Source organism: Brassica napus, chromosome C1 (assembly GCF_020379485.1).
Source record: "Brassica napus cultivar Da-Ae chromosome C1, Da-Ae, whole genome shotgun sequence".
Taxonomy (NCBI): Eukaryota; Viridiplantae; Streptophyta; class Magnoliopsida; order Brassicales; family Brassicaceae; genus Brassica; species Brassica napus.
In genome coordinates, this window is record NC_063444.1 from 20,555,414 (window position 1) to 20,573,960 (window position 18,547).

Genomic DNA, 18,547 nt, shown 5'->3' on the forward strand with positions numbered 1-18,547 from the left:
AAAGATGATCCGACACAATACGGCTCCGTTTTCCGTTTCCCAATACGAAAACATGTTTCAACGAAGAGAAAAGAGTTTCTTTTGTTGGGCTGGGCTATCTAAATTTGACGTCTCAACAAGCCCGTTAGCATTTTAATTTTTTTCTGTTTTTTCAACACTTATTTGTTTTTTTTTTTCTGTTACAACACAATAATAATAATAACTTTTTCTGTAAATCATAAATATTTGTATTTAAAAAGTTCACTTCTAAGCGGCTTCCATTACTTTCTTTTTTTTCTCCAGAACTTTTTTTTTTTTTTTTTTTTTGCTTCTGGTCTCTTTTCATTGTGCTTGATTGATTTATCTCATTTCTATCGGAAATGTATACTCCTTGTCTTCTTCTTTTTTTTGATATCTATATCGTTTGGTCTTTCTCTGTTATGATTTTTAGATATGAAGAGTTGTTCGTCTAGATTTGCAGAAGAGGAGACTTTCGGTTGGGTGTTGTGGTATTGTTATCAGGATCAACGATCTAATGGCGGTGTGCGATGTAAGAGTTGAAGAGGTTGTTCGTTGTGCCCGTGTTTGGTTTTTGATTTTTTCTCTATCTTTTGACTGATTCGAATAAAGTTAAGGTGGTTGGTACAATGTGGTTTTACAATGATTTCAGAATTCTCGGTGTTGTTGTTAGACACCAAGTTTTCAGTGATTTTTGTTGTTTCTTTTGTATTTATAGTTTTAAAGTTCATTTCACTTGCAGCATCCAATCGATTCCACTAAAAAAGATACCCACAACTGCACTTCTGCAAACCATGGTGCGGACAGTCCCTCTAGTAAGATCTGAATCTGATCCAAGAGTCTTTAATGCCTCAACAGAAAATGAAGATTTTGTTTCTCATATCTTCATATCTCGCATCATAAAATAAGTTGTTCAGAAACGCGTTTTTGATGTCATTCCATATGTTCAAATATCCTGGTTACAACTGGTTGAGCCACTAAGCTACATCTCCATACATAGAGTAGTCGAATAGCTTCCAGAAAATATAGTCTACAGAGACTCCATTGCACTTGATGCTAGATGCCAAGTCTTCAAACCTCAAGATGGTCCATGAGATTTTCATGAGGAAGACCATGAAAGAGATGTTGTCTCAAAAGAGTGAAGTAGACGGGTTTTGGTTCAAAGTCATTCATCTGGAACAGAAAAAGATATGAATAGCAGACTTGTTAGCATAAAATTGACAAGACATGTTGTAGTCTGCAAGTGTTCTCTGTCAAACTATTGTAGCATTTCCTACATTTGCTGTATTTCTCAACAACAACAATTTCACTAGGCATTACATTCCCAACATCATCAACCCTCTACCCATCTACATTATAAAAAAGACCCTCTTGGTCTCGTAGCACCCCTTGTGCATCAGCCACTAGCACAATCAGATTAACCATATATGCTTGTTTGATTAGGGTGTCGTTCGACACCAGAGGGGTGTCATTCGATGCTTTTGCTCGACTGGTGCCGTTCAATGCTTGAGGGGTGTCGTTCGACACTAGTTTCTTTGACTTATTGTTCATACGTTCCAACTCAGACAGCTTATGGTTGGACATATCCAAAAAGCTCTTTTTCCTTACTGCTTATGGTATTTGCGATGCATAAACCGGAAATACAAGAAAAGAAAGTAAGTAAATTAAAATAAAAACCTAGACAAGATTTACATCTAGTCTAATGGTGATGAGAATCCTTGGCAACTGTGCCAAAATTTGATATGCTCAAATTTACCCTTAAGCTACTCTGCTGCAATATCAGAGGTGCAGTGCAGTACTTAGGGTTTGAATCCTCATAGACTCAATATTTCACACAATAGACAATGAGTTTCATATTAAACTAGATTAATATTAAAAACAATAAAGAATGCAGTAAACCGGCTTGTAAAGCCAATGGGAAAAACACAAAATATAGGGAATAAAACATGTAAGTAAGAATTGCAAGTAATTGAATGCTACAGGTTTATGAACAATAGTTCTCGAACTCAGATTCACAATAATTAATCAACCATATTTCGTTGCAGAGACTAATCCATGTCTAGATCCTAGAATTTCAAACCTCTTTGTGAATTTAATAAGTTAAGACAAAAATTAAGAACAATATGATAAGTTCACTAAATTCATAAACCAAATCTATTTGAGATTAGTTATTTAGTTCATCAAAAATAGCTTCAAGTAATCATTCATGTTGTCGCATCTAATCAATTATCGTATGATCAGGATTCTAGTTAGTTACTCTATAATTCAACATTAAGAACAACCAGTGATGAAGAAATCAATGGATAACCATATGAATGAGTTAGTTACTCTATCAACTTAACAATTCATCGCAAACCCTAGAAATCCCTAAATCAAACAAGGTGATTACTCAGACATGATCAAAGAAAACATAATGAAAGACTGAATAAATTACATTAAGATAAAGATAGAAATATTGGAGTTCTAAATCAACCACTGAATGAGTGCTAATCTTTCTCTCCAAAATCTCTAAAAGTAAATTAAGCGTAGGCTAAACAAATTCCTAAGCAAACATAATATAGGTAAAAACACATTCATGGATTTTTTTGCAAATAAAGAAACTTATAGGCGAAAGTGTAATTTCTTGAAACATCATTAGACTCGTGTTGGTTTGCTTGATGATATACCTTGGATTTTACCAGATTTTAGCCATGGTATATAACTGTTTTGGAATCTATTTATTATATTTTGGAGTCTTTTTAGAGTATTTACATGTTCATGTACGTTTTGGAGTAATGTGGTGATTTTGGAGCATTTTGGAGATAAAGACAGTAGAAACTCGTAGCTGTTCATGGGACCAGCCAGACTCAACATTCAGAGTCAACCGTGATCGAAAAATACCACTTGTCGTCGATCAGCAGAGAAGCGCAGAAGCGGGCCGCTTGTTTATGACCGACTTGAAGCCCAAAATTCAACATATTTATAGAATTACCCATGGCTGACTTTAACCTAATATTTATGTGATCTGCCATTGTTATGGGCAACATACGCTTTCTTATTTTCATACCACACAGTTTAGAGTTTTTAGTAGTTTGAAAAGAAGATCCAAGACTCCTTCGTAGATTTGTATTGGAACTCCAATTTTTTTAGCTTATTCTATTTATGCAGTTTATTCAGATTATTGTCATGTCTTGCTTGATTATGTCTGAGTAAATCACCTATAAGATTTGGGGTTTAATTAAGGTTATGAAGGATTACCCCCAACTATAGAATTTCTAAGGTGGTAGATATCTTTCAAGGAATTGCTTGTAATTCTTGTGTTATAAAGTAGCTAAGTAGAACCCTAATATTAGGATTGTGGACAACTACGACGGTAGGTTCTGCACCAGAATAGATTCTCTTGAGCTAGAATTGCTAGAAACATGTGACATCTGATTTAGTTAAGACTAGTGAACCTATCGATCAACTCGCTAACACTTGCCTAAGGAAGCATTGATCGATACTAAGTCAATAGCATCGATCGACGCTTGATCCGTATCAACAAGCGACAACTGAGATATTGGACTTAGTCAATAGAATTGATTCACAGCGGAATCTGGATACCTTTTGCATTAGACTTCGAGTTCTAGGATTGCCAACGTAAGTATTCTATATCATTATAATCATGATTACCTGAAACCCTAGATTTATCCATTCCTCTCAATTGTTTACATCCTCAAATCAATCAACTGAAAATTGCTTGTTCACCTTGCTTTTGTTATTTATTGCTTTTAAACTGTTAGCCTAGCTTAATCATAACTGCTTTAGATCTATTGTGTGTCCTCGCTCTTTGTGGATTCGATCCCTAATTACTAAAACTGAACCTCTTATTTGAGAGAGTAAAAATCAATCCTTAGGATAATTTGAGTGATATCACTTGATCTCCACGAGTGTTGACCGATACCATCTTCAATAGTCAAATCCGACTTGCAGTTTTCAGCATCACAACTCTGATGGCTACAAATAGCTCTAAAATCTCCAAAATTCTCAAAAAATGCACCGAAACCTGCAAAAACTTTAAAAAAGACTCGAAACATATAATATAGACTCTAAAACTAGACTTATACTATGGTCAAAACCTGTAAAAGCCATGATATATCATCTACCTTACAGTTGTGGTAATAAGCTTCTCACTACCTAAGAGAAACCATAGTTGAAACTTGTCTATACTAATGTTTAAATCTTCTTAGTCTATTTACCTGAAGAATCTTTTTTCTTCATGTTAGCGGCAGCCAAGCTCGAAATTGCCTCGTCGCAGCCATCTCCATTCTTGCAATATCTGCAACTTTTCTGTTGCCAGTATGTAAAATATTAAAAGTCACTCATACTATGTTAAAAGTCCTTGTTTATCTTACTTCATAAGTACACTTTGTACCACTGCTCCCTTGGAACAAGTATCCTCATCTTCGACATGGAGCTTGGTTTAGATTTGTAACATCCTGGGCCCGGGCCAAGAGGAAACCCAACTTCTAGAGGTCCAAGAGGGGGAAACTCTAGTTAACTCCCCTTATATTCCTTGTAAAAGGTGGGGCCCCTTAGGTTAAACCCACAAGAGAGACAACAAGCGTAGCCCTTCCATAACAAAGCCCCACCATCGCCTCTGATTAACACCGACCACCCTCGCAGACCACTCGCCTCTCGCCGCTGGGCGTTGCACATGTAGCTCGAGTCGAAGTCCACAAAACCCTAGCCGCCGTCTTCTCTAGTCTGCTGTTTGTAACCACATGCAATCTCATCCATAAGGTAAGGATTATATTCTACCCTCCTTTAGTCATGGATATGACAGATATGAAACCTAAATCCCCACCTTGTCTCTTTTGTGATTGAGAACACATATCCGTAGGTTTGATGGCTTCCTTTTAACTTCTCTAGATCCAGATCCACGTCAACAAACAAACTAAGGTGAGGACCCGGTCGTGAACTTCTCTCATGTAGAGAAATCCGTGGGGATACTAGTCCCTTGTTGATCGGATCTAGGATTTGATGTGATGATGTGATGTGTGCTAGATCTAGGTTGATTGTGATGTTGTGATGTATGATAATGTGATGAAAATCACCTGGATAAGATGAGCTAATGATGTGTTAATGACGATGATGTGTTAATGATGAGTAATGATGATGAGCTAATGATAAGTTAATGATGAGGTTATGATGAGCTAATTATGAGTTAATGATGATCTAATTATGAATTAATGTGTAATGATGAATGGCGTGATGATTGACACACCGAGAACGGATGGCATCTTGTATGTAATTAGTTAATGTGTAATGATGAATGACGTGATGATCGAGTCATGCTGAGTTGTGGCAGATGTGGCTGCAAGTACCGCCGCACAGATAGTGTCGAAAGGGTCCAAATGGCTGCGGCTGGGAAGTTGCGTAGGTAGCCTCGAGACAGTTGTTAACGTAAAATCTCGTGGGATGGGCCATCACAAGGAGGGACGTCCGTAAGCGTGCCATAGGTCCTTAGAGTCTAGCTTGTTCACTGCATAATAGATCTTATTAACTTGTAATTGTGATGATTGTTTACTTTTCCTGATCTGAGTTTGTGGGTTCCTTGAACCTACACTCTCTGAGTAATCACTACTCACCCCTCTCTTTTTAGGTATAGCCGAGAGAGAGCAGGAGTAGGAGTCCATATGGTGCCAGCGGTTTGGGTTTTCTTTATCTTCCAGTACTTTTACTTCGATTTCTAAGACTTATGTTTGGTTACTCGGCTTACGCGTTTAAGTTTGGTTTATGTAAGACGATGGTTTTAAATAATTTTTTTATCGTACGGAAAGTGAAATAGTTAAGGTTGAAAGTAAAATCTTAGGGATAGGGCAGTTACAAGTTTAGTTATTGCAGGTTTATCCAGTGAAGTTTCTTCAACGCTCTTCAGCTACATTTGACAAATAGACAACTTATAAGAGTTTTATTATCACATATGCATTGTTTAAAACACTTATAATCAATTTATAAGGTTTTAAAACTAATTTATAAATCCTTACACATTAGTTTGTCAATCTTATAACTGATTTATTAAGCTCTCTAAATATTTTAATACATTTAAATTGATTAATAACACTACGAGAAAACATAGAGATTCTCGACGGAATTTCCGAAGGAAAAATCCATCAAAAATTTCGGAGGATTTCTGACCAAATATGGACGGAATAAACAACCGTCAAAAATTAGTCGAAAATTCCCAACGGTTTCAAATTCTTCAGAAATCCATCAGGAATTTCCGATGAATAACCGATGGATTTAAGTAAATATTTATTTTTATTAATTTTGTCGGTAATCTGTCAGAATTTCCTGAGGGATTTAAATAAATATTTATTTAAAAATTCTTGTTAGTAATCCGTCGGAAATTCCCGACTGATTCCAGACGGATTTAAGTAATTTTTTTTTAAATCCGTTGGTAGTTTAAATAAATATTTATTAAATTCCCAACGAATTACTAATGGATTTAGGGATTGGTGTTTAAAATTAAGTGTAAAATACCTAAAAATCCGATTCATTAAAGATCCATGAGTATTATAATAAACTTTAAAAGTCCATATGATAATAACATATGCTCAATAAACGAATATCACCAAATTTACATAAATTAGATCATATGAATCAACTTGAATGTTAACATAGCATATACTTACATGAAAGATTTTGAGAATTTTCCAAAGTATTTTCAAATCTATTTTACAAGTGATTCTGAAGGTGTACCTCATTAAATCACTATTCTAATGCATACGGATATTGTTGATATTTTTTTTTTGTATTTGGTAACTTTAAACTCCAAATCGTCAGGAATCCATTGGGAATTCGTTGAGAATCCATCGGGAATCCGTCGGGAATTTCGGATGGATTTCCGACGAATCGGGTTTAGGATCTTGCTGAATCGGTAATCCTTCGATAATCTGTTGGTAATCTAAAAACTTACCCGGGAAAAGAAAGCGCCAATTTTTTTGTAAATGCCTAAAAAAAAAAATTATGACCGATTTCCGACGGATGCTATTCCATCGGAAAATGTTAATACATAATGTGAATTTGGCACAAATGACTCAAAACTCGATTTGAAATGAAAAAGTATACCCCAAATTGAATCAAATGTAAAAATTATCCAAAAGGCTAGTGAAATTACAACTAGCCCCCTTATGACCAAACAAAAAACATGTATGCACTTTTACGAATATAACCCCATGAAGTCTTCTCTATGGCTAGTGAAGTCTTCTCGAACAAGAATTCTCGGGAAGTCTTCTCATGTATTAAATATTTAAAATAATGTATAAATTTTCTAAAAAGTATTTTGATGGGGAAAAAATTGAAATCATGTAATTATAAAAATTTCTACATGATGTAAATTTATATTTACTTAAATTGATTTGTTTTTAACATAGATGAGTGAATGTAGATTGAGTCATGATAGTCTTTGGTTTAGGGTTCGTGTACATTAAACATTTTTTTAAGTTGATATTATAAGTTTAATAAAGTATTTTTGGTGATTTAGTTAGTTATTTGATTATAGGTTTAGAAGACTTCCCAAGAAATCTTCTAACATATAATGCACTAGAAGACTTCACAACAAAGTCTACTATTTCTCACTTAAATTTTAGTAGAATTTAGGTTTGCCGCCTAATAATTAATTTAGAAATTTAGGTTTCCCGCCTAATGTGAAGTCTTCCAAAAGTTTTCCAGAAATTAAGTTTTCTCATGTACTATATTTTAAAAAGAATTTATAAATTTTATTAAGTATATTTGTACTATATCTTAAAAAGAATTTATAAATTTTATTAAGTATATTATGATAGGAAAAAAAATCTAAATCACGTAATTATAGATATTTTTAAGTGATGTAAATTTAGATTTACTAAAATTGAATTATTTTCAACATAGGTGAGTGAATGTAGATTGAGTCATGATAGACTTTGGTTTAGAGATTCGTAATATAACAATTGTTTTTGTTTTGTCAGCTAGTATTGTTTAAATTTTTATGGTTAGATTTTGGAATCTAATTTTTTTTTAAAAGAAATGTTTTAAATTTGACTCATATGTGTTTAGTTTTGTGTATAATAAACACTTTAGTGGATCATATGTTTAATTAAGTTTTTGTTGCTATTTAGTGGTACAGATTTTGGTTATGTATTTTTGTGTGCTTTATATATTAGATTCTAAAAAATCATAGATTCAACCTGATGTGGTTGTTTTGTTTATTATTTAAGCATAAATATTTTTTGAAGTTTTTCTCTATTTTGAAGTCATTTGAATGTTTTTGAATATGCAGATTTTTTTCAAATTTGAATCAGACTTTGGAAAACTTCTCAGAAGACTATCAGAAGACTTCTTGGGTTGACTTCAAGTGGATTCCAAGCTTATGTATGTCGAGGAATGATATGTAATAGTTTTGTTTATGGTCTGTTTTATGATTTGTATGTGTACTCTTTTAGTTGTAAATTTCTTTTTTAACTTGAATAGATTTTAATGAAAAGAATTTGGTAAATATGTTCATGTTCTGCCAAAAGTACTTAATCTTATTGAAGTTATTGATACAATATACCAAGAAACATTTTAATCATTCTAACAATACACAACAAAACAAAAACTTAGTAAAATATTACTAAAACTAAGGGATAAGACTTCTTTAAAAAACTTGGTCAAATTTACATAATATCAAATTTGAATTTTAAGTGAAAGTTGAAATTTTAAATCCCATGAAAGTTAAAAACTATATTTTATGATCTAAGAAGACACATTAAACCACATGACTTGATATTCTTGAATTGGTTGGTTGAAAGCAGCGGGCACTTGACAATCTATGGTCACGATTTAGGGTATAAAGGCCAGTTTTCTATTTCTAAAATCTCTGTTAAGTTTAGCTTTAGTTTCAAATTTCAGCTTTCGATAAGGGGTTCCAATGTGGGTTTTAGTTTTTTTTTTCTTTTAGAATTTAGTCTATGAGGTTTTTAGATTTTTCGCCAGCTTTTGTATCCGATCATGTATTTCATCTTTGGTCTAGTATTATCGTATGAAAAAAGCATAATAAATTATCTCTCCGAAATCTATTTTTCTAAAATATTTTATCTGAAAGTATGTTTTCATTAATATAATGAATAACTCTATCGTGTATGAAAAAATTTCTGATTCATCTTTCTCCATTTTATAATAAGTGTCGTTTAAGGTTCTTGCACACAGATTTATAAATTTAGTAATTTTCTGTTTTACTCATATTTAATACACTGTTTTGTTTGATTTTTGTTCCCTTAAAAATAAGGATAAAAGCTAGAAATTTTATTTAATATGTGCATTGAAATGTAAAACTACATTTGTAATGGAAAAAAAATTTAAAAACTAAAACGACTTAATATGAAACGAAAGAAGTATTGTTTACGTTTTTACGAGTGCCGAAAACAGTTATGTTACTAGTGAATAATTCATGAGAAAATTGCTAAAACCAACCCAAATATTCATGTCAAACCTAAAAGTGTACCCTACTTTCAGTCAAATACAAAACCAACCTAAAGGGGTGGTAAAAGTACTATGTAACCTTTATGACCAAACAAAAAAATAGATATGTATTTCACAATTTTGTCCTTAGTAAGTTTACACGTAATAGAAAAAAGTCTACATATATGTAGACCTCCTGAAGTCTATTGTGTAGACTTATTCTGTAGTTTACATCGTAATTTGATCTAATAATTTAATTTTAAAAATGTATAAAAATAATTATTTTGATATTTTTAATTAATCATCAATATAATGATCAATATGAAGTAAATAAATAAAAAAAATTATTTAATTGAACAATTTGATATTTGATACAGTAATTAAGACTTTTTATTATAAAGCAAAATATTTAGGGTTTGAGATTTGTGGTTTAGGGTTTCGTAAACCTACAATAAAGTCTATTTGGAGACGTCTTTTTCAGTCTACATTTTTCAATTTTGTTTACAAAAAATCATTATATTTAAACTAAGTTGAGTTCCTTAAGAGTAAAAATGTGAAATCATATACTATATCTATTAAAAATAAAGAAATAAATTTAGTAAATCATATATTAAAATTATTAAAACAATAAAGAATAAACAATAATAATGAAATTATTATAGTAGGCTTCTAAAAAGGTCTGCTATGCTACAGTAAAATCTACTCCAAAATTTTAATTTTAGTTGACTTCAAAAGAAGTCTACAGTGTCGTAAATGTTTAACCTAGTTACATTTTTGTCTAGCTTTTTTTTTTGTTCAATTTTTTTTTGTCTAGCTATATAAAGGAAATTTATACAATCTCTCTCTAAAATGGCTTCACAAGTTTTTAAAACTCTCCACTTCTCTCTAGAACTCTCTCTTCTCTCTAAAATTCTCTCCCTTCTTTCTAAAACTCTCTCATTTCTCTTCTTTCACTCTAAAATTCTCTCAAGTCTTTCTCTTGTCATTTTAGGTGTTATGATTCATGGTTTTCATCTTCTTCTTTAAAAATGTAAGTTTTAGATCTATAGATTTTAAATGTGTATTTTTATGTTATTTATTTCTCACAATATTATCTCTTTTTTTGTAGGTATTATCACTCATGGATTTCATCTTCTCCTCTAAAAATGTAAATTTTAGATTAATAGATTTTAAATGTGTATTTATATGTTTATATTCAAATAAATTTATAGATCAAGTATGTGCATTAATTTGCTACAATTTATCTTATAAATTCTATTTTGTAAAGTATTTTCAGATTTAAAATGATTTTCACATTTCAAAATATATAGATTTTTTCAGATCTGAAAATTATCAGACAATGCTGACTTCTTTATAATCTAAAGCTAGTAGACTTCATATGAAGTTTATTAAACCACAAAATTTAAGCAGACTTCATTGGAAGTCTACAAAAATATAACTTTATTTTTTTCTATGTTTTTTAATAATTTTATCTTATTTTGCAGGTATTTTCTTCCGTTGATGTTCTCTTCTCCTCCCAAAAGTGTAAGGTTTACATCTATAGATTTTAAATATGTGTTCTAATATTTATATTTAAAAAGTTACATATTCAAATTCTATGTCTTTAGTTTATTACTATTTTTTATATTAAATTATATTTTAAAAAGTTTTTTAGATTTAAACTTATTTCATATTTTCAATGTATATATTTTCAGATCTAATTTCTTTTTGATAGAGTAGACTTCAAATGAAGTCTACTTAAAAGCCAGGGCTGTGAGACTTCACTTGAAGTCTACTAGCCTTGATTGTTAATCATATTTCATTAGAAGTTTACTCAAATATGATTTTAATTTTTATTTGTTTTTCATAATTTTATCTTATTTTGCAAGTATTCTCTTCTAAAATTTTAAAATCATCTTCCCAAAAATGTAAGTTTTACATATATTCATTATAGGATATTTTTGTGTTTTTATTGAACTAAATTTATAGATTCATACTTTATGTTTTTGCTTTGGTACAAAGTTGACAAAAAAAAACTATTTTGCCATATTTTCTAGAACAAAGTATTTTCAAATTTTCTAAATGTACACTTTTAGATATGAAAATTTTCCGTTAGTGTAGACTTCAACTAAAGTCTACCATAATCTAAAACAATAACTAACACACATGTGAGAAGAAGAAAATCTATACAAAATTCCTAAGAAGTTTCAAGAGTAAAACTAGTCACAAATTTTTGCAATAAGTTCTAAGTATATAATGACGAAAACCATGTAAATAGTTATGTTTTCTGGTGTAAAGCTCGTTTCCAACCTTCTCAACCATCCAAACTCCAAATATGAACAAAAAGAACCGCCTTTGACAATTCACTAATGAAGAAACTCGAAAATATGAAGTTTGTGCTTATGAAAATGAAAGTTATGTGTTTTTTAGATGGAAATGTAGAGGACATGAGAGGAAATGATGATTTGTTGGTTTAGAATGAGAAAAAAATGGTTAAAAATTGAATTCTAGAGCTTTAAGAGATCAAAAATGGTGGTTCATGATGGTTGGAAAAATTGATGATAATGACATTATTGTAAATAAGAAGAAATGGTGTGGGTGTATTTGGTTTTTGTGAATTTCGAAATTAATAAAAAAAATTAAATAATAATGACAATTTAGAAAATAATCCAAAAAATATAGGGATAGTATAGAAAATTCATTGATGAATAGTAATGACAAAAAGAAAGAGATTGGTTTTGGGTTTGAATTGAAAAGATGGGCTAATCTTGAAAAACTCACGTGACTCATAGTCATAGGAGTTACATAAGAAAAGTATAACCATGTCAAATACATAGCAAGTATGAACTGAAAATATGTTCTAATTAGTCTATAGTTCAAGAATATAAACAACTATTGCTTATAGTTAACAAATTTTTAATCAAATTCTAGAAACATGAAATGATTTTTGGCCTTATAAATAAATGTATATTATATAATGCTGCTCCAGTTGCAGATTTCATAAATATTATCTTCTTAATATTTCAGGGAGAAGTATCTGGTCTCCAGAATCCTTTTTGTGCACTTAATATTCCTTCTTGGTGCTTAGAGAAGGTTAGATGAACATCCCAGTGCAATGACTTCAACATGTTCTCTATCTCTCTTATCACATTGGCTTCATCACGGACTATTAGTTTACCTCCTGGTCTTACTATTCTATCCACTTCTGCCATTACTGGAACAAGATTGCACCTTCAAAATAGAATTTGTCAGGATTGCTGATGGAAATAGCCAAAAGGTGTGGAAAAGGCTTAAGCTTGTAGTACCTTGGTCTCAACTTGGAGAAGAGATGATCTGCATGCAAGAGATCATAACTCCGAGGGTATGTGCTAAAAGATTCACACCAGTCATGATATATTCCGAACAAGCCTCTCTCGTAGATTATCGGTAATGTATCTGGTGAGTTAATGTTTACTACGTTCATGACCCACACTTGCAAGTCCTTTAGAGCTGCTGCAAACCTGTCGTACGTTTGAAATGTTTTTTTAAAAAGCTTCAGTTTTAGTGATTGAGTCCTATCTCTTTCATCTCTTTTAGTTTTTCTCGTTGATGCTTACCCTCCGTAGACAGCTCGCATGTCCATTACATTCCTCACATTAGACCAGCTGATCCCTATCTCGTTCATGTATACTTTGCTAACAACGTGCTTCCAATGTTCATAATCTGTAGTGAAGTCTCGAGGAGCTGGTTTCCCATAGATCCCCATTTGAGAGCTGTTTAGCCAGTAAGGAGGTGTTTGAAGCCTACGTGGCCAGTTCACAGGCCACTTGCTCCCTCTCTCGACCACATTGGTGGGAGCTTTATGCATGCATGCTTGTAGCGGTACGTACCTGAAATTATCATTTGAGCTTTAATTTTCTTTGCTCTATTGAAGATTTATAGGTTTTTCATTATTTACTTTTAAATTTACGCTATTTATTCATATATGGAAATAGTCATACCAGGCTGCATTTGCATCATCATTATTTTTGCACATGGGAGGCCTGTTTCGCTTTCGTTTCTCATAACATTCATTCGTGGTAGGTTTCTGGTAGATGGCAGCACCAATACCATTGAGTTTATCCTTGTTGATTGTCACAAGTTCCCAACACATGGATTTTGTCAGCGCAGACATCTCTACATAACTCAAAAACATGTCAGCATCATTGAAACAAACAAAGAAACGAGAACACTTTTTAGTTCAAACCATACCTTTCCAGATTTGAACATCTTCTTCGAGCTTCTGGTATACTGGTGTTGCTGACCAGACAAAATAACCTCCAGGGCGAAGCATCCGATTCAGTTCTAGAAGAAGCATACCACCTTCATTGTGCCAAGGGACTCTGCAACGTGCGCAGTGGATAAGGTCAAACACTCTACTCGGAAAGGGTAATCTCTTAGAGCCCATCACCGCAGAGATGGCTGGAATCTTCCTTTCAAGAGCAAACTGAACCTGAGCCTCATGTTCATCTTTTGGTGCAAGCGACATGGCTATAACATCTCTTTCAAATAAGAAACCACCAAAGCTCGCCACTCCACATCCAACATCTAATACAACTCTAGTACGTTTACCCCAAGCAATATTTTTCAAAGCCTGCCAATAGGAGAAAAAGAGGCAATAGATTTACAAAAACTTTATAGGACAAATCACATAGATAGCACCAAAAAAGTTGTGACAAAAAAAATAGCATTAGAAAAGAAAAACCCTCAAACTTTATTAATTGAAATGTAACCAAATTACTCCAAATCATGAACTCTTACTTAACTTTAGTCCTAAATACTATTAAACCATAATCGATAAACTAAAACTCAAATATAAAATAAACTAGGGTCGGCCCGCCCTACGGGCGGAATATTAGTTAATTTGATATTCACTAAATGTTCGAGTTGAAATTTGTTTTAAGATTCAAAAATTTGGTTATCTGTTATGTGTTACTTATTAGTATGCGGTGGTATAGTTGTTTTTCGATTATTCTTGCTTTGATATTGTATCAAATTAACTAATTGTCCAACTCATAATTATAGATGTACAAATGTGGATTTGTGATAAAGTTTGATGACAATACTGTTTTTTCTTTTTAATTCTTATTCATAGTGGAGTGTGCATGTGTCAGAAAGAGGCCTATAACAACTTTTATGTTTTTGCGTATGGATTTTAGATATATATTATTTTGTATAATGCATACTTGCTCTACAACATTTGCTTGTAAACTAAAAAAACTGTTTTCTATATTTTTAAAAGAGAAAATATTTAGTCTATAATATAACATGGACATATGTATTGACTATATATAGAAGTTGGGTGTTATTTTAAAATGACATATGTATAGAGGTTTTTCAACAATTACTTCACTGGCACAAAACTATAACTGTAAATATCTTCTTTTAAAAGCAAAACTAATAAAAACGTGTACAACAAATGTATTTTGATATATATTATATGCATCAAGTTATAAAGGTTGAAAACATTGCAAAACTGTTTGGAGTAAAGTTTTTAACTTCACGATCTTCATCTTGACGTCAGTTCAGTGTCGGCCCTGGCCACAAGCAGAAGAAGCATGGGCTTCCAGCCGACACGATAATAAGTATTTTCGCGGCCACATATTTATAAAAAGTGACTTCAGCCTAGTGGTTCTAAGAGAAATTACTAGTGCTAGAGGTGCTGGGTTCGATTACCCCTGACTGCATTCATTTATTTTGGTTCCAAATATAAAATGGGACACGTATCACTCCCATAACGCACGACTTGATGACGTGGCTTCACGGGAGAGAGACGAACATTTCTTTATATAGATAGATATTTTCTTTTTTAAATTTCAAGTTATGATATTTTGGCTTTCATTTTTGTGTGCTATTTTTGAACAAACAGATATTTTAATGTATCCTAAAGTATTTCTCAACTTTATATATTTATATTTGGTGCAGTATTGAGTGCGTTCACCTGCTGAAGGAAATCGATATAGTGGAGAGCTCCGTGGATGAACTGTGTTCCACCTCCAGGAAACGTTAAGAACTCACCAGTAACCTTCACCCAGTTCTGATGACCTTTCACCTCTGCTAGCTTTGTGTGTGGGACATTGTGGTACCATATCTACTAGATCACATGCAAGTCAACTTTTATCCATCATTTCACCTCAAGAAAAAAATTTTCTTTTTTTTTTTTTTTTGTAACTTAAAAAAAATATTATTTGGATCAAATCTTTTACCTTATCTCTGCTTTCTGGCCACTTGATGGACTCCTTATACCCATCTGGGAGGGAGACAAGACAAGTTGGTGGGTCTTCTGGGCAATGCCTCTCTCGGTGCTCAAAATGTCTTCTACTTGTTAGTTTCTTTATAGCTGCTTCGTTGTCTAGGCATGGTATATAATCATAACCAGCAGTTGCATTGCACAACTCCCATGCCTTTCCAACCATTATACTCTCTATGGTATTTGATTCTGTCGTCTGTCTTTGTTTCTCGTCCTTAGATTCTGTTGCTTGACTCTTCCATGATTTTTGTGATTCTGCTGATTCTTTTGGTATTCCAGAACCGAACCCGCTTGCTTCTGAACTCTCTTGTCTTTTCTCTTCTTTTTGCTCTTCTTGTTGTTGCTCCACATTGTCTTCCTTTGTTGTGCTTTGTTCTTCTTTGCTTCCGCTTTCGTCTTCTGTTGTGTTATGTTCGTCTTGTTGTCCGTTCTCATCCTTTGTGCTCTTCTGCTCCTTTTCGTTTTCTTCACTAGTTGTATTGTTCTCCATATTTTCCTCCTTACCTGAGTTTTGATCGTCTTGTTGTTGTTGTTGCTGTCCGTTTTCTTCATTCTTTGAGTTCTCTGATGTACCACCCTGCTCCGTCTCCATAGGTTGTTCTTCTTTGGTCTTATCTGTGTATGTCACCTCTGCGTTGGAATCCTGATCTTTCTTTCCTTGTTCCACGTCCGGAAACTCTTTTCCTTGTCCTTGCTCTTGCTCTTGCTCTTGTGTTCCTTTGTTGTTACCTGATTGAGCACCAGAGTCCTCGTCGCGTTGTTCTTTCTGTTCCTTCTCAAACTCCTTGACCACTTGTTTTACCTGACCCTCATCACTCTCTTGCATCATCTTGTTGTCTTTTTCTTTCTCTTCAGGAATCTTATTATTGTCCTGTTGTATCTCTTGGCTTTGAGTCTCTCTTTGTACCTCGTCTCTTGCCTTTGAGCTCGTCTTTTCATTCTTCTCTTTAGCTGACTTTTGCTGTTCGTATTCAGACTTTATGGCGTCGTCTGGAAGCTTTCCCGGATTGTCCTCATACGTTGGATGCTCATCAGACTCTTGTCTTGTTGGTTCGGGTTCATCGTTACCGTTTGAAGAGGCAGACACATCAGCCCTTTCCGTCTCTGATATAACCGTTCTTGTGTTGGCTTGTGATATCTGTGGTGGAATAATGGAGTTGGAAGAAAGCATCCAGACACCGATGACACATAGAGCCACAAAGACGACCATTGTAATGGTCGACGCATAAGACGTCGAAGAAGAGCGTTTGTTTCCACGTCCCTTTCCAAACGCCATTTTTTATGTTTGTGGAGAGAAGAGAAAACAAATGAAGGAGTAAAATGGGAGTTGAAGGAAGTAAAAATAGAAGAAAAGAGAGGTTGTGAAGAGAGAAGACTGAATCAAAGATCCAACAGAGTCGGACATGCATAGGACATTCAGTATTGTCTTGCTGTCTAATTTTAGTTTATGGTCTTTCTTTGTGTCTCATGTTTTGTCTATACAAATTATACCCCATGTAACGCGATGCTAAATGGTGGTAACGACTAACGTCTAGTGAAGGAAATTAAACATGATAAGTTTTTTTTGTTCTTATTTTTTTTCGCATATTATTTAGGCATCAATTATTGAGAGTTTCTTAAAGCGGACCTTTTACAATGTGAAAATAATATTAACTAGATCTCGATCCGCGCAATCGTGCGGATTTTTGTTTTCATTTATTTTTATATTTTTTTATATATTTTTTTTTTTATTTTTATATTTTTTTTTATATAAATATTTTGTATTCAATTCTAAATTGGAATATATTATAATATGCGTCTATCAATTTTTAAAACATAATAAGTTTACGGTATATTTTTTATTGAATAGATTGTTTTTAAACTTTCACATGTATTTGTATCTTCTTCTATATATATATTTTCGGATTATTATTTCATTATTAAAATCGTAACTATATATATAAATATTAGTAAAATATTGTTTTATTGTCATATTCAAAAATATTGTAACATTTCACAAATTTAGAAAGTTTTTAAAAAATTAAACTTTTCGCTTCATAGATTTATATTATCGAGTAAATAGTTAAACATTTAGTTTTTGTTTAATTTTTTTAAAAAACTATATAGTTTAAAATTTGTTTTCATTGGTTTAAGGTAGTAAAGATTAATCATTGTTAGATAATATGATTTTTGTTATTTTAAAAAAAAAATCTTTATAATTTTAAAAGTTAACATCGACAAATATTTAAATATTTAACATATGGAGGCATAGTATTACAACATTAAATTATATCTATTTCATTTATACTATCTATAAATCTAATGGATCATTTATTCTCTAAATCCAATTATTGATAGCCCAATAAAATTTTTGGTACGCCCAAAATTTAAATGATAAGATTAGAGATTAAATGTAACATGACTTTCTAAGAATAGGTCCATTGAGTCCATTTTTTTAAAATGGCACATGAATCGAGGTTGTAACTTCTGTTTTAATATATAAGATATTTAACTAATTTCTTTTTGAAAAACACTTTTGAAACATCGTTAACTAAATACAACTTGTGAGAATTTAAGTTGATAATTTTTTAGTGGCCGATGCTTACTTTTGAAGTTTGGTTTTAGTTTTAGAATTATAGTAACAAACACATAGGTTATATATATGGTTGTATTTCAGTTTTGATTCTATCTACTTGCAATTTCTTGTTTCTGTTTAGTTCTTATGGTCAAGCTATATTCAGTGCTGGTCCATTTTTAAATGCCCTGAATAAAATTATAATAACATATTTTTATAGTTTTTATTATACATAATTACAATATAAATAACATTATACTTTCATAAACTAATTCAAATTTTATTATTAATTGATGAAGGTAAGTTAG

At 32.2% G+C, this 18,547-nt stretch overlaps 1 protein-coding gene across 1 annotated transcript; it reads right to left on the reverse strand.

Annotated features, from left to right (window-relative positions):
* Positions 1-12,010: 12,010 nt before the first annotated feature.
* Positions 12,011-17,252, reverse strand: LOC106374580 (probable methyltransferase PMT27). Its single transcript, XM_013814577.3, has 7 exons — positions 15,642-17,252; positions 15,377-15,526; positions 13,648-14,029; positions 13,398-13,572; positions 13,014-13,286; positions 12,723-12,917; positions 12,011-12,648 (listed from the first exon to the last, which is right to left on the reverse strand). Exons 1-7 carry the CDS (start codon positions 16,959-16,961, stop codon positions 12,441-12,443), a joined length of 2,703 nt encoding a protein of 900 aa, XP_013670031.2. The 5' UTR covers positions 16,962-17,252; the 3' UTR covers positions 12,011-12,440.
* Positions 17,253-18,547: the final 1,295 nt, after the last annotated feature.

What these genes read in the sequence shown, in the direction of transcription:
- LOC106374580 (XM_013814577.3), bottom strand. Translation starts at nt 16,961, where the DNA reads ATGGCGTTTGGAAAGGGACGTGGAAACAAACGCTCTTCTTCGACGTCT. An exon ending in ATATCGATTTCCTTCAGCAG is followed by an intron (nt 14,030 to 15,376) that starts GTGAACGCACTC and finishes TCCTATTGGCAG; the next exon opens with GCTTTGAAAAATATTGCTTG. An exon ending in TTCTCCAAGTTGAGACCAAG is followed by an intron (nt 12,649 to 12,722) that starts GTACTACAAGCT and finishes TCTATTTTGAAG; the next exon opens with GTGCAATCTTGTTCCAGTAA.